This window comes from Chelon labrosus (genome assembly GCF_963514085.1).
Source record: "Chelon labrosus genome assembly, chromosome: 15".
Taxonomy (NCBI): domain Eukaryota; kingdom Metazoa; phylum Chordata; class Actinopteri; order Mugiliformes; family Mugilidae; genus Chelon; species Chelon labrosus.
This window is the reverse complement of record NC_140348.1, coordinates 21,857,282-21,870,117: the sequence shown is the minus strand read 5'-3', so window position 1 is coordinate 21,870,117 and position 12,836 is coordinate 21,857,282. Positions and strand designations below refer to the sequence as shown.

General features: G+C 43.5%; 1 protein-coding gene across 1 annotated transcript; it reads left to right on the top strand.

Annotated features, from left to right (window-relative positions):
* Positions 1 to 3,933: 3,933 nt before the first annotated feature.
* On the top strand, positions 3,934 to 11,475 carry mlh1 (mutL homolog 1, colon cancer, nonpolyposis type 2 (E. coli)). The gene is made up of 19 exons (XM_084561523.1): positions 3,934 to 4,160; positions 4,355 to 4,445; positions 5,440 to 5,538; positions 6,393 to 6,466; positions 6,579 to 6,651; positions 6,733 to 6,824; positions 6,913 to 6,955; positions 7,067 to 7,155; positions 7,255 to 7,367; positions 7,450 to 7,543; positions 7,624 to 7,777; positions 7,876 to 8,213; positions 9,000 to 9,145; positions 9,659 to 9,767; positions 9,860 to 9,923; positions 9,996 to 10,160; positions 10,233 to 10,325; positions 10,421 to 10,531; positions 10,610 to 11,475. Exons 1-19 carry the CDS (start codon positions 4,054 to 4,056, stop codon positions 10,763 to 10,765), a joined length of 2,211 nt encoding a protein of 736 aa, XP_084417649.1. The 5' UTR covers positions 3,934 to 4,053; the 3' UTR covers positions 10,766 to 11,475.
* The last annotated feature ends 1,361 nt before the right edge of the window (positions 11,476 to 12,836 follow it).

The following is a 12,836-nucleotide window of genomic DNA, read 5'->3' as shown; positions in this document are numbered from 1 at the left end:
AGTCTTTGCAGTTCTCAAGAAGGTGAGATCATGCTTGCCAAGAGACATGATGAAGGTTGAATGTAGGAAAATGATGAATGAACACAGTTGCAAATTAGTGCAAGCCGCTACACAAGAACCGGAGTATCTGTGAAGTTGTAATGACTGGACCTGAGACATTGGGTGATACCAGCAGTGATTCAGTACATTGAAGTCTTGGGTAAGATTAGAGTCTGGAGCTGAACTCATCTGATTTGATTTTATATTAATAACCAACGTGTGAGAGACCACCCTTATCATTAGAGAAAAAGACTAGCTCATCTATATTTGTCACTTGGAGAGGCTGTGACAAATTCCACACCAGATTGTATACCCATAACATTTTGTGTCTCTAAGAGATGCTGCGCTCATTTTAGCCTCACTGTCAATGGGCTTTGATGGCAGGGATGGTGCAGTCTGTTCCGTGACCAAACACGCATGTGAGACAAAACCACAGCAGCAGCAGAAACAACAGCCTCTTATGAACAACAGCAAAAGTATGAAGGTGTAGAATGACTCCAGGTGGTGTTTAGTGCATGTGCAGGTCATACTGGGTCAGTGCAGACTTTGCGGCAAGTTGATATGACCTCGTTACACACGCCAGACGCTCTATTCAGCGGCAGGCATGCATCTAATTTGACTGTCGTCTTGCTTGTTGTCGGGGAATGAATCTGCTCTGTGTATTTGTTGCAAGGGATTTGTACTGAAGACAAATCCCTTGCAACTGCATTCCACGTTTGGTTCTCATATTCAGCGTGTGTGCATGCCTACCTGCCGGTGCATGCACAATCACATTAATATTTGCACTTGTCTTTGCGTGTTGTAAGCTGCCACTGGAGCATTAGGTGTTTAAAACTGTAGTCTGTGGCAGGAAATACAAAACTGCTATGAGAAAAATTGGAGCAAAAAGCAGAAAAAAAAATGCTATAGTGACCTGAGGGCTGAACAGTCCCTCATAGACTGTTGTTGATTGAAGATAACGTTCGACGCTTCGTCCTTTCTCTGAGTAAATTTACACAGACCTGATGGAGACTATGACGAGATCATAAATGCTGGACTGCAGCAAGAAAAAACAAGGAGTCGAAACTGTGCTATACTATTTAGTTTTCAGCTTTACTTTACATATATGAGCTATTTTCAGCTCTATTGTATTGTATCCTGTGGCACATCCTGCAGCTGAAGCAAATACGGGAATGTCCTGCATTGAGTCAGGGACACACGTCCCAGGATTGACGTCATATCCCTGTAATTAATCTTCGATGCAAAGACACAATAATTTTCCTTCGGCCTAATAAGGGAGAGGCTTAGTATTACTTCAGCAGTCAGACTGAGGTGTAGCCCACATCTGGAATCAATGAGAGCACAATTAATATAGAAGAATGTGCTTGACATCATTTTAATGTCACTGAACTCTTTCTGGGTGACGTTCAGCTGCAGAACAAGCCTGCATAACGCTGACTGAGCAGATCACTGACAAATATACAAGTCTGGACGTGGAGTAGTCGTAGTTACGTTTGTGCCACTTATTTGTCAGTGCAAGCTGACTTCCTTTTATCGCTCCAGCGACCTTTCAGGTTGTGCTGTTTTTCTTTTGCGGCCTGTGTTCGCATGCGCCTGTGGTTAGTTGGCTCATGGCACTGAAATCACGCTGGCAAAGAAGAGCGAAAAGGCGCTAAACTCCTAAACCATGCCAGGTTTGCTCTGAGTGCTGCCTGGGGTAGGTCTGTACTGGTAACTAACACAGAAACAGCCTGGTTGAGTTGCTGTCCCAGTATGTGGTGGGATTTACGAGATAAAGAAGGATAACAGGTCAAAAGTACAGTCGGCTCCTCACTGCACCTGGATTTAATCATCAAAAGCTTTCTTAAGTTTTTTTTTTTTTTAAGCTGCATTAAAGAAATACACCATCAGCCACAACATTAAAACCACTGACAGGATATCCCACCCCATAGCAATGACATTCCTTGATGGCAGCAGCCATCCCCAGCAGGATGCAGCCTGACACAGGAACATACACAAAAACAGTTTAGGAACAACAACAAAAAAACAAACAAACAAACAAAAAAAACATGAAGAACAGCACAAGGTGTTAAACTGGCCTCCAAATTCACTAGATCCCAAACTGATCTATTATCCGTGGGATGCACTGGAACAAGCCTGATCCACAAAGCCCTCTCCCCTCAACCCACACAACAAATCAAGTAGTAGAAACTTGTTATTTACTTTTATCTGCAGCTGTTTGTGGAACTTGTGTTCCTCCGACAGCCCTCATTTAGTCAGAACTTCATTTCTGGTTGGACGGCATTGAGACACTCTGCCTGCCTGTAATATCCAAACAGCGCCACTCCCCGGACAGCCTCAGAGCATTTTACTCTGTTGAAGTCATCCTCCCTGAGGGCAAACTTTAGTAACCTAGCAACATAATTTTGGCAACTGTTGTCTTGATTTCAGAAGATAAAGCATTAGTATCCCCTTGAAATATCTGAGAACATTTGTGCTTTTGCAGATTACAGACTAGTGCAGATCCGCTAAAAACCTCCTCACAATAGACTCTGTGAGGAATGCAGGCACACATGTGGTCTGGCCAACTATGTGCACAGTTGAAGATTACAGTGAAGCCCTTGGAAATGAGCATTCTCAAGAAGACAAGACAGGACTGTTAACACTTGAATACTGTTTTTTTTTCCTCCCTTGTGTGCACTGCCCTTAAACTATAAGCTGCCGTAACACTGCAAATTTCCCCTCTGTGGGATAAATTAAAGGATTATCTTATAATAATTTTATTCTGTCCATACATTTGATTGTAGACAATGCAGGTCCTGGTCAGATTTTGTGGTGGGAATGAAGCCACTTGACAAAGACAGGATTTGGTTGGAATCCATGTCAATTAAAGCAGTAGGAACTTGGACTTTATTTGTGTTTGTGTAACACACAAAATATTTCACTGAAAAAGTCGCTGGAGATAGTCGTCGTCAAGGTACAGAGTGGACTTGGCAGAAATCAGATGCTTCCCCAGTGGAACTGTTTTACGGTTAAGAATCTAAACATTTAAAATGACGAACATTCGTCGTTGAACAGAATTGTTCTGAAGGTTATACAGACCTCTGGCTCTATCGCAAAATAAGCAAAAGATAAAGATATGCTACGCAGCTTAAGTACACAGTTTAAAATGGTAAAATCCAGAGCTGAACATGTCTTTCACTGTACTTTATTATTATGAAATGAAAAGGACAAAAACTCAGCAAATGGTAAAATAATTTAAGCAACTCAAGATGGATTAAATATTTAAGAATGGAATTATGTGTCTATAATAAATACAGATAAATAAATAAATAAATAAAATAAACAAAAAATTCAAGCTTATATTTACACATTGCGTTGAATTCGTTTTTCTTCTTTAATTATTTTTCTGCTTTTGTGGTAAATTATGTGGAATAGTATGGAGAACTCGATATTCCTAAAGAAAAAAACAAAACAAAAACAAAAAATCGTTTTACGGCGCTGTGCAAAAATGTTTCACAAAAACCTACCAACGAAGAAGACTTTCAGCGAATCACGTTCTCTTACGGCAGGACGCAGGTTTCTCCCTTCTCCCCGCGCTGTCAACAAAGATCGTGTATTGACGAGAAGCTGCATCACTTGATGGCAAGAAAAGAGCATCTCATGTCTGAGACATTTGTTTTAATCAACAACTATACAATAGAATAGACCAGTCAACCTATTTTAATCTGGACGATTTTAGGGTAAATACAATCGTTTTAATTGAGCCATAATACTACGGAGTATGGTTAAATTAAAACAATGGAAAGTTGAGCGAGATAATGACTTTCAGTGAGAGTGAGACTTCTTCTTTTTTTTCCCTTAGCTCTGGTTACGTGCGTGCTCTGTTTCTTTTGCAAGAAGCAATGAGTAGAAGTGATGCTACATTTTAGCTTAGATGTTTACCTTTTTAACCCACGTGTGTGTATATATATATATTTACAGCTACTACATTCAGTTAAACTAGTCCGAAGCTAAGTCAGCGCCACTGTAAACATGGCGGGAGTTATCCGGAGGCTCGACGAGACTGTTGTCAACAGGATTGCTGCAGGAGAAGTTATCCAGCGTCCTGCCAACGCTGTCAAAGAAATGATTGAAAACTGGTATTAAACTTTATGTAACTTAAACTTACGTATTTCACTGTTGGTTTAAATATTAAGCGGTTGACAGATAACGGTGGTGGGGGTTATTGTTTACATAGCAACAGTCCTGTGCAGCTTCCAGCTGACTGGGTAATTCCAGTTAAACTGTAATGTGGTGGCTCAATAACTACAGTTTGTTTTCTCAACTGTTTCAGTTTGGATGCAAAGTCCACCAACATTCAGGTGACGGTAAAAGACGGCGGACTGAAGCTCCTACAGATTCAGGACAACGGCACTGGCATCCGGGTGGGTGACAGGGGCGTCCACATGAGGTGGATGGGGACCTGGGGGACCCGTCCTTGTGAATTGAGTGTCTGTTACTAGCAATCTGGTTTAATTAGTTAGTTAGTGTCCTTAATTGAGCTTAAAGAAGTTTCACAGCATGGATCTTCTTTTTGCTGCTTGTAGTGTTTTCCTTTTCGTTTATTATGAGATAAATGTCATACCAAAATAAAGAAAAGGTTCAGAAATGTTCCTAAGTAATGCATATAATAATCCAGCAATATCCTGGGTGAACAAATGTGAAACGGTTAGCACTGATGCCTCACAGTAAGAAGGTTCTGGGTTCGAATCCACGCCGACTGGGGCCTTTCTGTGTGGAGTTTGCATGTTCTCCCTGTATCTGCGTGGGTTCTCTCCGGGTACTCCGGCTTCCTCCCACCGTCCAAAGACATGCTCGTTAGCTTAATTGGTGATTCTAAATTGGCCGTAGGTGTGAGTGTGAATGATTGTCTGTCTCTCTGTGTTAGCCCTGTGATAGACTGGAGACCTGTCCAGGCTGTACCCCGCCTCTCACCCTATGACAGCTGGGATAGGCTCCAGCCCTTCCGTGACCCTTCACAAGCGGTTACAGAAAGATGAATGAATGAATGATTGAACAAATGTGAAACTCTGAGCACTGTAAAAAGGGTGCTACAAACTCTAATATGAACACCATAAACGCAAAACTAAAAACAAGTCAACTGCACTTGTTGGGTTTTCTTGAGAACATCTGTTCTTCTGAAGAAGCTAGTTGGATGAATGGTGAAACGTCTTTAAGACAACTCAACTAGTCCAGTTGTATGTATCATGACCTTGATGAAGTATTTGCAGAGATGAAATTTCATCTTCAGTCTTTCAAGGATTTTTTTTTTCAGTTTCAAATTATGACATGAGATTTTCTCCTGCCTCTGTGAGACTAAATACGCCGCTAACACTCTGATCTGATAGTTTCTGACTGGACTTGCTCTTTCTAACACAGAGAGAGGACATGGAAATCGTCTGCGAAAGGTTCACCACCAGCAAACTCCAGACATTTGAGGACCTCTCAGCTATATCTACCTACGGATTCAGAGGAGAGGTGAGTAGCGCTGCTAGGGGATTCAAAGATAAACACACAGTTATAGACAGTAAGACAGTTTACTACGTTAGCCATTTACCTAAACATACTGAAACCATAGTAACATATGGTCTTCACGTAAAAGTGTAGGAATGGTTTAGCCCTTTGCTATGTAGCCCCCGCCCCTTCTCAAGGGACCAAATGTAATTGGACAATTGACTCGGAGGCTGTATTATGGACTGTTGTGGGATATTATCACTATCAGTTCTGAATCATTTAAGCAGCTAAGTCTGGGCTAAGTCCAAAAAAACTATCAATGTGAAACAGGCTGTACATAGGCTGCAAAAAAAGATGTCCATCTTTAGGAGTGTCTAAATCTATAGTTTGGTTCTTTTCGAGGAAAAAAAAACCCAGTGAACTCTGGTGAGTTCTGCAACATAAATAGGCCTGGATGTCCATAGAAGACAACAGTGGTGGGTGGTCTCAGGATCCTTTGCATAGTGAAGAAATCCCCTTCACAGCATCCAGATAGGTGAAAACACTTTGCAGGAGATAGATATATCCTTATCCAAGTCTCTAAGGGAAGACTGCACAAGGGAAAATGCAAAGGAGTCACCAGAAAGTGCAAACTGTTCATAGACCTCAGGAATAGAAAGGCCTGATTGGACTTTGTGGACATAAGAAACACACATTAACCAGACTTCTGTCAGTCAATTGTGTTAACGTGGCCACTAATTTGCAAGCCTGAAAACAGGATATGGTGTATAAAGGTGGTTACTACACATTTACTGCAATAAATAAATAATAAAACCATAAATACACAGACCTTCCTGTTCACTTTGTTGTTCGTCACATTTCTGTATTCCTCTCTGCAGGCCCTTGCTAGTGTAAGCCACGTCGCCCATGTGACCATAACCACTAAGACAGCTGACGCTAAGTGTGCTTACAGGTATACTATAAATTGTGGTTCACTCATCCACTCTGTTGCCTCTGAATATTTAATGCACATAATAACAGGATTGCTCTCCAATGTATTGACTGATTATTCTGCGATCTTGCAGAGCCAGCTACAGCGACAGCAAACTGAAAGGCCCTCCTAAACCGTGTGCTGGCAACCAGGGGACACAGATTCTTGTAAGTTCTTTGGAGTGGATCAGCTGTCGCATAAATAATAAAGTTTATGGATGCTGAGTGACTTTCTTCTCGTGGCTGCAGGTGGAGGATCTTTTTTATAACGTGTCCACCAGGAGGAAAGCTTTAAAGAGCCCCAGTGATGAGTACAGCAGGATTGTAGATGTGGTCAGCAGGTCTGGGCTCTTTCCTCACAGTTCCTGCACTTTTCATGGTATTATTCCGATAACTTCTTACGTTCAGTGTTATCCTGTTCCTTTGAAGGTACGCCATACACAACTCGGGGAAAAGTTTCTCTGTCAAAAAGGTGAGACGACTACATGTGTGATTGCAGGGTAATTTTAGGGAATAAAGTTGAATTCCCTTTGCTTTGAGTGCCTTATTATTTACTGTCTGTCTCCTGACTCCTCTTTTCCAGCAAGGAGAGACTGTGGCAGATGTCAGGACTCTACCCAACGCCTCTGTGGTGGATAATATACGAGCAGTCTTTGGCAATGCAGTCAGCAGGTATTTCTGCAAACATGCTTTCAAGAGCTCCGGTCTGTTATGGGACCTTTTTATCGCCTCGGCGCTGGCTGCATGACTGGATCTGTGGTATGTTCCCAGGGAGCTGATCGAAGTTGGCTGTGAAGATCAGAAGCTCGCCTACAAGATGAAAGGCTACATCTCGAACGCAAACTACTCGGTCAAGAAATGCATCCTGATCCTGTTCATCAACCGTACGTATCGAGGAAATCTCAGCGGTTGATTTAATCTCATTAGCTCTGTGCTCAATGGACCCTGTCGTCTGTGATGCCTCAGATCGTCTGGTGGAGTCGAGCGCTTTGAAGAAAGCCATTGAGACGGTTTATGCTGCATACCTTCCCAAGAACACACACCCCTTTCTATACCTCAGGTAACTTACAGTTGTGTGGTTTCTGCACAGCAAATAGATTTTTGCTACTGTTAAACTCATCATTTGCTTTTTAATCGCAGCTTAGAAATCGCTCCACAGAATGTAGACGTGAACGTTCATCCCACAAAGCATGAGGTGCATTTCTTACACGAGGACAGCGTCATCGAGAGCGTCCAGAAGCACGTCGAGAGCAAACTCCTGGGCTCCAACTCTTCGCGTACATATTTCACTCAGGTATGATGTGGTCGCAGTGTCCCTGAAGATGATACGGTGCATCTTTTTTGGTTGAACTCTTGTTCCTTGGAGATGCAGAGAACTGTGTTTTTGTGCAGACGTTGCTTCCAGGGCTGTCGGCCTCCGGTGGCGCCGATGTGAAGCCCTCCGGCACCACAGCGGAGTCCGGCGAGCGAGTGTACGCTCATCAGATGGTGAGGACCGACTGCCGAGCGCAGAAGCTGGACGCCTTCCTCCAGCCGAAAGAGAAGCCGGCTCCCGGTCCTGAGCCAGCTGGTCCCAGCGGCAAGGAGGACGTGACAAAAACCGTTCAGTCGGACGCCGCAGAGATGTTTGACACAGATGATGCGGACATGCTGGAGGCCCTGGCTGTGGAGGAGGCTGAGGCGCCAAAAGACGATGAAGGAAGCAGCGTGGGTGAACAGGAAGCTCAAAGGTGAGTTCTGACAGGTCTTCATGTATGACTGATCCGACAGTGTGAGGAAATCTGAACATTGACTCATGACTGAGGAATGATTCGGGTAAAGGAGCAGGAGGACGAAGGTTAAAGTAAACATGAACGGCGTTATCCTCCTTCAGGCCAATCAGTAACAAACCAACTTGTGTTTACCTGCTGCTGACATGCAGTGAATTTGCATGTTCGAAAACTAGAGCGTGTGGTTTGTTTTGCTGATAGGGGTTGCCTGGGGTGACACCTCTTGGTTCACGGCAAGCAAATTTACTCGTTACTTAATCCTCTCAACTCTCATTGACGCAGTTTGCTGCTAGAAACCTCTCGACAGAATCCAGAGACAACAACAAAACCAAACAGCAGACAAGAAATTAGACAAGAAAAGTCAGAAGCCTGGCAGCTTAAGAGCTCAATGGTTGAAACAGATGAATTCAGGAACAGTCATAATTCCTGCTTAAAGAAAATGTCATGTTTCATAAATATTTGATATCCGCTGCCCCCAAGTGGCCAATATATACATGTGCTGTTCCCACAGTCCCTCCACCCCCCTCAATTGTGCTGTTGTTGGGCCTTCATAGGTTTAAGGGGGTTTATCTTGTGGCCCCCTTTTGAAACTTCTTTTCACAGGGCCCCAAACAGAGGCTTTATTTGCCTGTTGACGCCTCATTAATTCCCACAGTGCCTCTCCTGTAAGCTGCTATGAGTTATTATCTGCTGAGTGTACTGTATGCGGGAGGTGAGCCAGCAGTCTGTGTGTTTACTGTGAGGCAGGAAGCGACCGAGGAAAGAGCAGAACGAGCAGCAGGAAGAGGAAAAAGACGAAGACCTGACGGCTGCGGCCACGCCCAAGAGACGAGCGATCAAACTGACCAGCATCAAAGAGCTGAGGGCTGAGATCACTGAGGGCACGCACAAAGGTACAGGCCAACAAAACGCCGCGTATATATATATATATATATATATATATGTGTGTTTGTATCTCTTAGAGCAAACTGAGCCGCTTTACGTGTGAACTTGCGCAGACAATCATCTGCTTTGTCTTTCTGAATGACCCGACTTTCTGCTCCAGGGCAAAAAAGCCATTTCCATAACCAGTCCTGCACAAAGCTCTCATTGTTAAAGCATGGCTCTCATAAAAGGAAAATCATCTAAAAACAGATCAGAACTAGGAGATAGGGCGCCGCCCGTGACAAGCGGTGGGGTGACAAAATAAAGAATCAGACATAACATTATTACCACCTGCCTAATGTTCTGTCGGTGCTGCTATGGAAATTAGCTCGTAGCTAAATCCGGTATATTTACACAACGTCATGTATTTGCACCAGGTGTTCATTAATTTGCACTGTCCTACACCAAATAAACAAACAAATAAAGAAAATAAAGAAAAAACATCATTCAAATGCAGAGTTATTTTACTCATCTCTCTCCAGGACTTCAGGAAATGCTGCAGAACCACTCGTTTGTGGGCTGCGTCAATCCCCAGTGGACTCTGATCCAACACCACACCAAACTGTACCTGCTCAACACCACCAAACTCAGGTCAGAGACACCAGAAACGCACGTCGTTCAGTTTAGTTGCTCCAACCTGCTGCTTTACGTCTCACCTCCGTCTCCTTTACTTCTGTTAACAGCCAGGCGCTTTTCTACCAAATACTCATTTATGACTTCGGGAACTTCGGCGTACTCAGACTCTCTGTAAGTAAAGTCCTCAAAGTGAATCGTTAGAATTTACTGGACGGGTTTTAATGGGTTATTCTGTGGATTCAGACACCGGCACCACTTTATGATCTGGCCATGCTGGCTCTGGACTCGGAGGAGAGCGGCTGGACGGAGGAGGACGGTCCTAAAGAAGGCCTGGCTCAGTACATAGTGGACTTCCTGAAGAAGAAAGCTGAGATGCTGGAGGACTACTTCTCTGTGGAGATAGACCAGGTTAGTTGGGCTCTTTTATTTAATCGCTTTTGCCTTTGTCATTAAAACTAACCATAACCATGTCAACCACAGGAAGGAAACCTAACAGGACTGCCACTGCTCCTTGATAAATACACTCCTGTCATGGAGGGTCTTCCAATGTTCATCCTGCGCCTGGCCACTGAGGTGAAGTCCTCCATAGTTTCTCCTCATTCATGACAAGAAAGGTAATCTTTATCCAAAGGCTAAAGCGTGGTAATTTTTGTTTTTGTTTTGTGCAGGTGAACTGGGACAATGAAAGGGACTGTTTCAAAGATTTCAGCAAGGAGTGCAGCATGTTCTACTCCATCAGGAAGCAGTACATCCTGGAGGCCGAGCCAGGAGAAGAGCAGGTGGGAAGACTTTCTAGCATTTATTACAGCTTTTAATGACAAAAGCTGAATTATTGAGCGTTATTTGTTATGTTTTAGGATGCTGAGGGGAACTCGTGGCGTTGGAAAGTGGAGCACATCATCTTCAAAGCTTTCCGAAGCCTCTTCAGTCCTCCAAAGAGCTTCAGTGAGGACGGCACCGTGCTGCAGATCGCCAACTTACCTGATCTCTATAAAGTGTTTGAGAGGTGCTGAGTCACTCACTGATCGAGATGTGACTGGGAAACAAAATCCACCATATAAGCTGCTCTTTATGTTAAATGATGTTGTAAATAAATACTTTGTATGAAACCTGAGGTGAATGCTTTTTATAGGTGCTGTATTTAAATGTGAAAAGGTGCCGACACAGTGACATGCAGCCAGGAAATATAGATGTGAATATTCTGTTATGTATAGAATGATCTCTGTCACAGCAAACCCTTGTTCTGAATGACCTACACCAATCAGCCACAACATTAAAACCACCGATTAGACAATTCAGTGTTCTGCTGGGAAGCTTTTGGACCTTGCATTCATGTGGATGTTACTTAGACATGTACCACCCACCTAGACCAGACCAGGCCCCCCACCCCATAGCAATGACACTCCTTGATGGCAGCAGCCATCCCCAACAGGATGCAGCCTGACACAGGAACACACACAAAAATGCTTTAGGAACAACTAAAAAAAACATGAACAGCACAAGGTGTTGACCTGGCCTCCAAATTCACTAGATCCCAAACTGATCAAGTATCTGCGGGATGATCCACAGAGGACCCTCCCCTCAAAGGCCCCCCAATAACAATATTCTGTTGCCAGACACCACAGGACACCCTCAGAAGGCCCATGTCCATTCTCTGATGAGTCACAACTGTTTTGGAGGCACAAGGGAGACCTACACAATAGTAGGAAGGTGGTCATAATGTTATGCCTGATCGGTGTACAGTGCCCATAAAAAAAAAAACAACTACAAACTCTACTGTAAAATTAAAGCAGATTTATACAAAGCTATGTCAATTAAATAAAAATATATAATGTGAAATGCATAAGTACTTGAGCCCTTCAAGTCGCAGCTCTGGGTCTTTGTTCTTTGCAAAACTGCATGTTTTTTTTTTATTTTATTTTTTAAACATCCATCCGCTGACTTAAACTTTTCAACAACCTTTTCTCTGAGTTGCTCGGTGTCCTCCTCTGTCTTCATGTTGTGACTGCAGCCAGGAATGCCGATTAACCAGTGACTGGAGGTGTCTTCATACCACTAGAGATGCATTCACTGCCCTCAGGTGATCTCCACTTCACTTTGACGTCCAGCACCAGTTGGCTGGACCTTTATTGAATTCGGTCAGTCACTTTAAAAGGTTGTGGATATCTACGCAGTCACTTATTTTACATCGTATGGTTTTAATTAACTGACATTACTTAACAGGAATCTGTTTCAGTTTGAATCATTTTCAGTATTAAAAGTGGAAAACATCCAAGGCGGTGAATACTTTTTATAGGCACCACATGGACTCGGGGACACGCAGCCAGGAAAAATAGATCTGTGTCACGAGTCCCTTAACGATAGCCAAAATGTGCCAACACATGTGCTTAGGTTTTATTGCGTCTACAATTCATCTGTCAGTCTGAGACACGTGTGGAGGGGTTCAGTGCTGTGTGAAGGACACCGACAGTTTCGCTGATGATTCCAGACACACCTTAATAGGCAGCAAGAAGCTTTTAACACCTGAATAAGACTGGAACGCTGAACGAGTAAAAGAAACCAGCAAAACTAGGTTTATGTGATTTTTACTTTCGAACAGAAGTTCCTCACTATCTTTATTGCAGAAGCTGAAAAACTGAGCTGGAAAGAATCACAGCTTAGCCAACTTACACAGATCAGGCATAACATTATGACCACCTTCCTAATATTGTGTAGGTCTCCCTTGTGCTTCCACAACAGTTGTGACTCATCAGAGAATGGACATGGGCCTTCTGAGGGTGTCCTGTGGTGTCTGGCAACAAAATGTTGTTAGTGGGGGCCTTTGAGGATCATCCCACAGATACTTGATCAGTTTGGGATCTAGTGAATTTGGAGGCCAATTGTTCCTAAAGCGTTTATGTGTGTGTCTGCGTCAGGCTGCATCCTGCTGGGGATGGCTGCTGCCATCAAGGAGTGTCATTGCTATGGGGTGGAGGTGTCTGGTCTGGTCTAGGTGGGTGCTACATGTCTAAGTAACATCTACATGAATGAATGCCAGGTCCAAAAGTTTCCCAGCAGAATGTTGAATTGTCACAAGATGGTCAA

What these genes read in the sequence shown, in the direction of transcription:
- mlh1 (XM_084561523.1), top strand. Translation starts at nt 4,054, where the DNA reads ATGGCGGGAGTTATCCGGAGGCTCGACGAGACTGTTGTCAACAGGATT. An exon ending in GACGCTAAGTGTGCTTACAG is followed by an intron (nt 6,467 to 6,578) that starts GTATACTATAAA and finishes GCGATCTTGCAG; the next exon opens with AGCCAGCTACAGCGACAGCA. An exon ending in CTCAACACCACCAAACTCAG is followed by an intron (nt 9,768 to 9,859) that starts GTCAGAGACACC and finishes TTCTGTTAACAG; the next exon opens with CCAGGCGCTTTTCTACCAAA.